We start from the raw sequence: 11,602 nt of genomic DNA, 5'->3' as shown, positions 1-11,602 counted from the left end.
GAAGTAGTGGAATAAGAAGGCTATTACATTCATTGAATTCATTCAAATTAAAAGTCTTATCACAGCTATACCTAAAGATTGGAAGCAAATTATTTTTAACTCAACACATACCTGGTTTGAATTTGATCATAATAGTTTTTTTGGGGGAAGGTGAGTACATAAATATTAAATCCTTAACAACTAAAATAATTTACACAAAATTATGTAAACAGATCATTGAGCCACCTGCGATAGTGCAAACATTTGGGAACTCTTATGATATCTCAGCAGAACATATTACTGTAATCTTTAAATTGCCATTCATAACTACTATATCAAGTGCTCTGAGAGCATTTCAGTACCAAAATCTTCAAAATGACATTGTTACAAGCAGTAAATTACATCATCTTCATGCTCTTTTTATGTCAATGCTAATGAAAACAACAACCTTACATCACTTTTTTTACGCTTTTACTTTGTGCAAGAATTGTGGATATTGGTGCAAGAACAGTTTGAGGTAATTAGACATATAAGCTGTAACTGCAAAAATATTATTTTGGGGATATACAACTCACCTGAAAACCTATGTAGAGCAAAATCTATGTAGTACAAAAAACAAAATGTTGTCATATTATGTATTTAAGATGTTTGTCATATCCAATAGACAAGTTGAATAAGAAATTGCAAAAAGAAATAATAAGGTCAACTTACATTTTATAAATTAAATTATTTAAGTAATTAAATACGGTATTCGTACACAAAATCATCTTTTGTTTTTGTATTTTCTTTTACAGTTTGTTTTCTGTGTTTGTTCGTATAATAATAACATGCTATTTAAAAACAAAGTTGTATTGTATCTACATTAGTTCAATTCCACATACTAGAAAGAAACACGGTAATTGAAACTATCAAATATATTGCAGTCAACGATTTTCCGTTAGTTAAATCTACATACCAATCGGCAATACAAGAAATGTCAGCTCTATTAAGCTCCCAAAATATTGTTAGACCTACTTAGATACTTCGAACACAAGCGATCTTTTCTGCTACTAGTTTAGATCGTGTGCTTCAATTTTCTTTTCTAAATCATATGAATGCTGGCTTATACGATCAGATTAAACTAAGATATATATCTGAAGAGAACAATCTGATGAAAATCATCTGCTCAGCTTGTGTAAGTACCGCGACATCAAATTAATGTAACTAATTCACACGTCATCTTGTAACATAGCAGTTTTAGTCACGTACAGAGTTTGTGTGTAAGATTAATTACACTTTGTGAACACGTCCTCAAAAAGTTTAAACTGCATTCCCAAAAATCTGAACTGCTGCTGTATATGTATTTTTAGGTGATATAAGTTTAGCCAATATTTGGGCGCATGCAGCACATCGTATGCTGTATCGGAGTCAACTTGCAGCCCACATTTACATAATCTGCTGGTAAATTCGATCGGTGCATTTTTGATCGGACTGCCACTCTGTTACAGAATTTGTTTGCCTTATTTAATAACGTTTCACAATTTGCACAGTGAAACTCGTCAGACTTCGTCGTAAATACGCAACGAAGAGGTCAGGTGACTCGGTCATGTGACAGTCTGTCCAATCTTGCGCAGGCGCATTAATCAGAATTCAAAGATTGCTTAACGTTTGCGTCGATGTTTGTCGTACTTCATGAGCGAGTGAAATAGTGCGTAAAGAGGTGCATAATTGTTATTACCAGCCATTAATATAACACTCATTGGTAGATTTCGTGTTTTTTAATCTTGTAGGTACAACTCTGCAGTCATCCAACCGGAAGAACAGGCGCTGGGTACGTAATATATATCATACTTGAGTTGTGGGAAGCCGAACGAAATTTTCGGACAATTTCGATGTCATGGTGGAAAAGCTTTTCTACCTTGCATTATTTCATGAGTGAGTCGGCGAATGTACCGGCAACTAAGTATACCGACTTACCCCTGGGTAAGTCTAGCGGCCGAATACAATGAAACACTCTCTCACATAGCCAGGGATTCAGTGCTAGGTGGAGCGCTGCAAAACCGTGACTTTCAGTTGGCGAGTAGCGATTCACTTCTTTCTAAAATCGATATGTATTATATAATGTATGGGGAGATTAATCTTTATTGGAATCGTGAATTGCAAATGGCGGTTTAGTTGTGGACGGACTTACTGCACGTTTCAAAGGTCGTATTTGTAAGAGGTGAATAATGTCAAAATCATTTGCATGCATTTAATTTATTTCTTCATAGTTTACTTACGCGGCCATACCGATTTACCAAAAAATACGAGACATTCATTTTAACCTTTGCTATTTTTCATAACTAATGTCCATTTACGTAAAATGTGAAAGACTATCAATGCATATATTAGTTAGCTTCTATAATCTATGTTAATGATTGACATAATTTACGACGCTGATTCATAGCTAGATATACGGGTATGCGCCGATGAATCGAGTAACTTACTAATTAAAACACACTGTTTAATGTTATGAGACGTCGCTGTGTGAATGATTGAAGGTCGGTGGAGTTGGAGAATCACATTTTGCTTGCAGTCTAATTGGTTCAAAGGTAGCAAAAAATGGTGACACTTATGGATAATTTTCGATTCTTTTCTTGTCACTGCGTTTGGACGATAGATCCTTTATTTTCTATTCTTTATCCGAACGTAATTCAGATTATTTTTATGACTTTTACATTTTCCGACAACAGAGAGCCAGGGTAAATTCGATTGAAAAGTGCACTAGGTACACTAGAATCAGCGAACTTCTTTGTGTGGAGTCCAGTCAAACCCTGGTAGCAGCCATGTTTGTTTTAGTATTAGAGGACGCTTACGCGCGTAATCATTCCTTATTTGGAATTCGCATTTCCTTATATAGTAGGATGAAATTACTCCATAAGATATCGCTAAATTACGACATGCTGTAACTTACGGCGTTATGGTGAGAGATGAATAATAATAGTATACATTGCACGCGTTTTTGCAGCTTTAATTTTTTTTGGATCTGCACATTAGAAACCCCTTCGTTCGTCTGGGTTCAAGAGGAAATGTCGGACATTAGCATCAAGTATTTGTAACTCACCATACTTAACCTAGAAATAATCGCGGCAGCTTAATCACTGTGAAGACACTCATTCCAAACAGTACTGGCCTCAGACGATACTGTAAACATACTGCACGTGTGTATGCTCTCAAATTGTAGCTTGTTATATATTAATATACATCCCATTATTTCAATAGGTAGCAATGACGTCAGAACACCCTTGTCGTGTTGCAATATGGACACACCAACGGAGTACATCAACAGCTCTTCTACAATGTTTTGCAGGTCAAGAAAAAACAAAAACGTTTATGGAACCATATGCAATTCCATTCTTAGAAGAATGTGATCAATATTTAGAAGATAATCCAACATATGTCAATGGCCGTTACAAGGAAGTAAAAATGATGTTAGAGTCCGACTACCCAGGTAGTACGATGATTGTATTTAAAGATATGGCTGATTTTGTAGTTGGAAGATACGACAAAATCCCGGAAGGATACATTAATACGTTTTTGATTCGTGAACCAAACGAAAGTATTCCAAGTTTCTGGAGAGCAACAATAAATTCAGGACGAACATTATTTCCACGTAGATATTCATACGGTAGCCTCAAACCAGTATTAGATTTATACGATTATCTCACTGAACAAAACCAACCGTGTATAATTATTGATGCTCACGATCTGTCTCATTTCCCTGAGATGGTGCTGAGACAGTTCTGTCAAAAGACTGGTGTGACATTCTGCGAAAATATGCTCGGATGGAAATCGCAAAACATGGATGGTTGGGATCCATCTTTTGAAAAGAGCAAAGATCGCAATATTTGGTTTGGCAATGCACTTGAAAGTTCCAAGTTTCATCCACTACCGACCATAGACACCCCGATTGATTTGTCCATAGTACCAGAAAAAAACATCTTCACATTAGAGGAATCAAAACCAATCTATGACGTATTGTTTGCAAAACGCATCAAGCCATTTTAGCTGAACTTGTAAGACACATATTGTTCTAGAAGTAGACAACAGACTATGAATTACTCTTCTTAGCCTTGGTGTGTAGACAATAATAACGGGATTTCTATATTTGGTGAATAATTTACTGATAAATCATGCGCAATAAACACGTAGTATGTCTCTTCCATAAAATTATTGTAGCTTTGTGTTTACAATCAGTCTATAGACTAACTACAGTTACGATGATAAACAAATAAAGTCATTAGTTATAAAAACTTCCCAAATTCAAAGGAAATAAAAAAACAATAACAGGTATTTCCATGCTGAAGCAAGGAAAGTTACGTGCTGGTTAACTAGCCATACCGTCAGGGTATTTGTATTCTGTAGTTCGTTATAATGCAGACTTCACATTAAAAGTTACAAATGGGACAGTCTAGTCATCCACATACAAAAACATACCAACAGAAAACATTCATTCATACTATCAATGAATATTCAAGTTGATAAACAAAATGTCGCTCTGAAGGTGCCATGGAAATGGTTTAGCCGCATTTACCCACGATTTTAATGAATACAAAATGCCTATAACTTGACTTGTATCCAATTACTTGTTTTAAAGCCTAAAAAACAGTCACAAGATGAAACAACTTAAAATGCTACTTTTTGAAATAAATAATAATAATATTGGAAACATGTTAATTTGGTCCTATTGTATGGTAACATGGTAACCTTATTTATTGATTTACTAATTCATATTTTAATTTTATATTTGTTTTTGTTAGGAATGTTTTTTTAATTGTAACAATCATCTTTTCTTCTGCGTTTTTAAATACTTGCATTACATTTAAATATCAAATATCTAGCTCTATCCCACATTAAATATAATTCATATGAAGCTTGGCCTTGACCAGATGATTTTGCTTCCCAGCAATGAAAATTGAACATGTAAAGTTTGTCAATTACAATTGGTATTATTTTGAATATCACTAGCAAATAAACATATTATTATATTCAATTTTCATTTATTTAATTTTTTTAAACTGAATTTATCATATAATTTGTATTGTATTTCACTTGATTACATTGTGTTCATACTCTGTTACGCATATTTAAGAAGTTTAAAATACTAAATTAGATAGGTAAAAATAGCTATATTAAGTAACAGATGGGTAACAATAATGGAGACTCAAACAATAATTGAAACTCAAACAATGTAGTTACAATACACTTGAACAAAGTTTGTTTCTGAAAAATAAAAATATAACAAATTTCCACAAAATTATAAAAATACAGAAACATTTGGCCAGTCATATATAAACATATAGGTTCATATATAAACAAACGTATCATGCTTCGTTTTATACCATACCAAGCGATTGTGCGTTTTTTGAGTAACGAAACATACAATAAAATGTTTACGTACCTTTCTCGGAAAATTGCATAATACATGTTTGCCGAGTCTTTTGTGTAAACATTGTTATCTAGTTGACACAAGCAACAGTTAAGGAATTATAGATATGGTAGTTTGTATACTTCCCTCAACTCTGCTTTTTTATTACAACACCCGCATATTTGCAAGTATAATCGCCCAACATACGACCTTGAAGCGTCTGGAAAAAATGAGTTTTGACAACAAGAAGCATTTAATATGCTGAAGATATGCTGTGCTACAAGAGGAATAAAATAATAGACAATTTTGTTATAAAGACATACATTTTTGCACAAAATGCACAGAGGAAATATAACAGTTTACAAGTAAAATTGTACTACCTTTCAGGGGGTTCATTGAGGCTTGACGTATCTTTAATATGGATGCCATGTTTGGCTGCAGTGACTGTATAGATGTTGATTCAATGAATATTCCAAAGACATAGCAGGAATAATTAATGACCAAGCACGACCACCACGTAAGAATTTAAAACAATTATAATGGAATATTGCAGAACAAACCGTTAGACTATAATGAATGAAATTAAAAATCGTTTCGTTACATAAACGTGTCTATCAAACCAGAAGAAGATGTGACACATAGCATAAATATGTACAACATCACTCCCATAACTAAATAAAACAAGAAATGTGTTAAAATGACACAGTTTTAGCTTTAAAAATATATGATAAATGCGTTTCTATTTTCTTTTGATATTATTGGAGCGTTGTATTGCTTGAACACATCGGCAATGACATTGGCTTTCATTGACAAACAATGTATTCTGTATCAGTGCGTGAGTTTCTAGAACAGGGTTATTTTAGAAATTTCTTTTATATTTTTATTTTACAGTTAATTTCTCATCCCTTCATAATTCTAAAATTTGACAGTGTATATAGTGGTCGTGGGATTTATTGAAAAAAATGGCAACATGACAATTTTGCTTAAGGAGCTAGCCATTAGAGTCCCCAGCTTCGTATAAAACAAATATACACGTAAAATACATACAAACACTAATTCACGTGTCTCATCAAACTACTGTCATAGTCATAGGATGTGCAAGGTGGAGGTAGAACAACAACAAGTAAAAGCCACATTAGAGAGTAAAAACGTGACAACGTTTGTTCTGTAAAAAATATGTGAAAATGCTTTCCACTGAATAATACAACATCAATATTCTTCAAGTGTATTATTTTCTTGATTCCAACTGAATTCCCTATCCTCTCTGTCCATCCGGGTATTTGCACCAACTGGAAACCATCACGGTAAAAACTAGGGCCGAACACTTCGAGACAAATGTACTTAAGGATAGTTGATAGTTGAGACTCTATTGAAAAGTGTAACAATGTTACCCGTACATGTGCAAAATATATAAATTCGGTTGTTCAGGATTACTTCAAAGTTGAGTTTATGCTGTTTTCCCGACCTTGCTGTTTTTACCGGCTCTTCGACTGGCGTTTCACATTAGCTCGCACAGAGCCTATAGAAATACATGACACACTGGTACGCGTCTTAGCAACGTAGATAGAACGTTCTGGTGTTAATCATTTGGAGCATCAATAAAGTGACGCTGACAATCTCAGTTAGAGAATGTTAAAATCACAGATCAATGGTTAACTTTTTGTCTGCAGGTAAAATACATATCTATATATAGAGTGGACTTCAGGTTATGTTATCAGCTGACTCAAACGTGCAGTTCGTTTTTTAACAGATGGGTAACCATGCATTATTTATCCTTGTCCTCTCATTAAACAAAATAACCCAGTGAAAATGTTAACAATACCAATGTTTTCCTAACAATACACATTTATAGATCATATATGAGGTCGCAGTGATATTCAAATATATTATTTCGTCGACTTATTTCGTCTGCTTCGTGTGCTGAATGTGAAATCTATCCTAAAATAGATATTCTATCGGTAAGTGTGTTGACATGTAAATTCACTTCCTTTCTGATAATTTGACAGTTGCATTTGCCCTTTAATAATTAGTTCGTCACACACATGCAAAAGACATAACTAATTTGGTTGTATATTTATTATTGTAATGTCACACATTTATAGTAGAAAATCGTGCTGATTATTTTGATATTTTAAGTTTATAGAATTTTTTAAAATGTGCACGTATTTTCAATGTACAACTAGTGCCATATGAGCTGACCGTAATATGTTCTAAAACAGACTAAAAACGTATGAAAAGCATTTGAAAAGTTGGTGGGTTTGTTAATATATCTGACCTAAGTCATTGTTACATCGTCCCCGCAGTTAAGAATATAGAAAAAAATAGCAAATGTGTTGGAAAAGCCTCTTTTATTAGCAGTTTGTACCACTATCAAAATGAAAAACGATAAACAAACTGCTTCCAAAGTTATGAAAGTGATTGCAAAATTGACAAATTTACATGGAAATGTGACCTCTGTTGTTATATTATCGAGACCCGTCATTAAAAGTTCGAAAAAGTGAATAAATATGTCGTAAATGGGCGTTTATTATCGTCCAGACTGCAGAAGAACGTAGAGGTCATAGGTCAACTTACGAAAGACACAACTGTAAACGAATTCAATTTTAAAACATTTTCAAACATTAAATAGCCGCCAATTCCAATAAAATTCAAATGACCCTAAATAGCCGAGTGGTCAGGTAATCGACCTGTCACAAAAGTTAAAATCAATCCGGCGTACCCAGTAATTGCATGGGAGATTATCTGAGCAAACCAGCTGGTGCCATACCTTTTTTTTGCTTTCGTCACAAACATGAAAAAGACATAAACCATTTTTTTGTATATTTATTATTGTAATGTCACACATTTATAGTAGAAAATCGTGCTGATTATTTTGATATTATAAGTTTATAGAATGCATTGAAATTTGCACGTATTTTCAATGTACAACTAGTTTTTGGCTATAATGGATGTAAGCTATTAAAACTGCGTGCAAAGTTGTGCGCAGAAGAAAGTCAGTATCCAGGTACGCGGTAATAATATTGTTTATCTTAATTGCCATTTTATTCAAATCAGGATTTACAGACAAAATACAAAAAGGTAGCAAAATACTATTACTTTATTGACATTAATTTAACAACATAAAAACAACTTTGTGTTAGATACATGTAATTTATAGTCTCTCTTAATCAAAATCCAAATTTGAATAGAATCCATCAAAGCGTGTCCGAAATATACACGCACGCACACACGCATGCACGAGACCAAAATTACTACTTCCCGTTTTTGGACTACCTTCGGAACGGGAACTAATTAGCTGTATTGTTTTCCAGCTGAATTAGCTAATGGTATAATATCACCAGTGTATAGAAACAGAAATTGATATGCAGAATAAAACATGACTACAGGCAAGCTCCTCTCTGATTGGACGACTGTTTGTGAGAAGGTATGGCCTCCAATCAGGTACGATGTTGCAAGTCGCTTCACATTAACTCTTGAGTTGTAAGTCACGTCGGATTTCACTGACCGATGTGCGTGGACAAGGATGAATTGCAAGATTGGGAGATGATGACGTCATATACTGACAGATTTAGTGAACTATTCTTGACACCGTTTGAGACATAGTAAATTCACAAGCGTAACATCGGATTTGAGTTTGCCAAATATTATATCCAGGAGCGTGTTATGAAATTTCATGTTCTCACTCTTTTAACAGTGCCCCGTACTTTCATATTATGAGACATAACGGGCCAGTATTGCGGCACAATCGCATGTACAATATTGTGCGTAAATAAATAATATCATATGTTTGTCCACATATGTATTTTGGTCATTCATACAACAAACCCACTATGATTGGTTCATATTAAAAATTCCAGTCTGCAGTCTTTCATCTGCAACATTACAAATGAGCGTGTATTCACATGCTAATTATGATTGTAAGAATCCAAAACCTCGTGGCCGATCACTTTCATCTTAAGCTTACCGCTGAACGTATACTAAATTTCTCAAAAAAGCGGGATAACATAATTAAAATAATAAGTTATCAGTTGTTTATGTACGTTGTACGAACAAAAAAATATTGCAATTACGTTGAACGAAAATAACCCGTGCTCTCCCCCCCCCCTGCTTCATACATTTAGAGTCAATGTTTTGTTTGTTTTTATGTGCACATACAAGGCCAGTCATCGAAGTTCCGACAAAAGCTACTTTTCAAAGACCGACTTCTGATGAAACAGGCCATTCAGCGGTGCATATTTGTTGCCGAGCGGTACGTCCTATGCTGCCGGATAGAGTTTCCTTGCCATCCCTGGAGGCAGAAAAAATAAAATTAAATGGTGTACGGCTTGTTTTACGGTAATTTGTTATAACCCTAGTGGTCAACTCTGACATTAACAATGTTTACAATTAGATCCTACGCGCGTCGTTGGTTTGACCCAACGCCGGCCTCAGCGTGAACTTTACAATACACAACGTCTTGCACGCTTAGCGATTTTTGGCTTACTTTGCTGAAGGAGGGGTACTGTCGACATTTTTCCTTCACTTCTTACGGTGAACGTAGAGGGCCACTTAACCTAACATTAGTGACAACAGTGCAATACTGTCGAAGGTATGGCAAAGCAAGAGAATCAGTAAATCGCTTGTAAGTGGTAACAAAAATAATAGACGAGTTCGTGAAATATAATGATGATGTGTAAATATACATAAAAATGAGAACATAATGAAAAAAATGTTCACAAAGTTGAACGACAATGAAATAATAATATTATAAAATTGAATAAAAATTTAATAAAAATGTTAACATAATGATTAAATGGTAAAAAAATTGGAAGATAATGCTAAGATAAAATTGTATGAATATTAAACAGAAATGCTGACTTAATGACAAAATGGCGTGAAAATTAAATAAAAATGATAATGATAATGAAATTATTCATAATGATGAAATTGAATAAAATTAAATAAAATGCTAACATAATGATAAAATTAAATAAAAATGCTAACATAAAGATAAAAGTGTACATTTATTAGAAAAATAGTAACATATTGTCAACATGATGGGGAAAATTAAATAAAATGATACCATAGTTAAGAAATGATGTAAAGATTGAATAATATGATAAAAAGGGTATCACAAATAAATAAAAATGCTAACATTATGATAAATGGTTGCAAAATTAAATAAAATTATAGCATAGTGGTGAAATGATGTAAAGATTAAATAAAAATGATAAAATGGTGTAAGGTTAAAATAAAAAAGATAACATAATGATAAAATGGTGACTGCATAAAGGGGATAATTAGGGAAGCATACATATGATTGAGTCATCTACGTATTACATTGTAAAACATCATGGAATTTCTGAGAATAGAAAGGTGGGGGAATTCCTACCCGGAAACCAGAAAACAGACACCAAATCCCTAGTTGGCAACAGTTTTCGACTTCGTATTCATATTTTCATAATAGCGACATTGTTGTTTTCACTGTCCTGGCCATGTATTCGTTCTCACTAATGTAACGTGACACAGTCGCAGTCGTTTTTCGATAATTAAAAATTACACTTTAAAACAATTTATCGAGCTTCATTGCAGTTTTCCGACTATTATATGAAAGATTTGTTTGTCTAAAAGTGAGCGAATTGTCAAAATATTTAATGATATTCCTGGATTCGACTCTGTTTCGAATTACTGTAGTGATTTGAAAAAAGGCACATTTTCGTGAATCCACGTACACATATCGGAACATTATTCAAATTAAAGTCGTTCACACAATCATTTGGAAAGCCGAAACGACAGCCAGCGTTCAGGTGTGCTAAAAATCAATGAAATTCGAACATGTAATGCATATGGAGCTGTATGAACGAATTCAGTGTACAACTGTAACAGCAGAACAAAATAAAGTCAGGGGGCAGAGAGGAAACTGTAAAAAAAATATCATTGTCTGATTTAATTTCAGTCAGAAAAGATAACTTTGACAATGCATCGAAGTCGAAATATAGTCAGTCCCGTGATATTAAAGTGTATTGTATAATCTCACTGGTCCAACACCGTCTAATATGTCAGAGTTGGGCACACGTAGATTGGACTATGGACCGGGAAATGCCCAAGTGATTAATTTGATGGCAACCGAGATACCGTCTTAGCAACCGCAGAACAGATAAAACAGTGACATGAATTGGCAGAGCACACCGAGATAGCTGTAGTTCAAGTTTTAAAACTCCAATTTCGTGATAAGTGTCACCGCCTTGTACAGTGGCG

The 11,602-nt window shown here is 34.0% G+C and overlaps 1 protein-coding gene across 1 annotated transcript; it reads left to right on the top strand.

The window, feature by feature from the left end:
* Positions 1-3,225: 3,225 nt before the first annotated feature.
* LOC102803063 (uncharacterized) lies at positions 3,226-4,005 on the top strand. The gene has a single exon (XM_006817487.1). The coding sequence runs from the start codon at positions 3,226-3,228 to the stop codon at positions 4,003-4,005; it is 780 nt and encodes a 259-aa protein (XP_006817550.1).
* The last annotated feature ends 7,597 nt before the right edge of the window (positions 4,006-11,602 follow it).

The sequence above is a fragment of the Saccoglossus kowalevskii genome, chromosome 12 (genome assembly GCF_978046115.1).
Source record: "Saccoglossus kowalevskii chromosome 12, keSacKowa6.1, whole genome shotgun sequence".
NCBI lineage: Eukaryota > Metazoa > Hemichordata > Enteropneusta > Harrimaniidae > Saccoglossus > Saccoglossus kowalevskii.
Note: the sequence above shows the minus strand (reverse complement) of the source record. Positions and strands in the feature narration are given on the sequence as shown.

What these genes read in the sequence shown, in the direction of transcription:
- LOC102803063 (XM_006817487.1), top strand. Translation starts at nt 3,226, where the DNA reads ATGACGTCAGAACACCCTTGTCGTGTTGCAATATGGACACACCAACGG.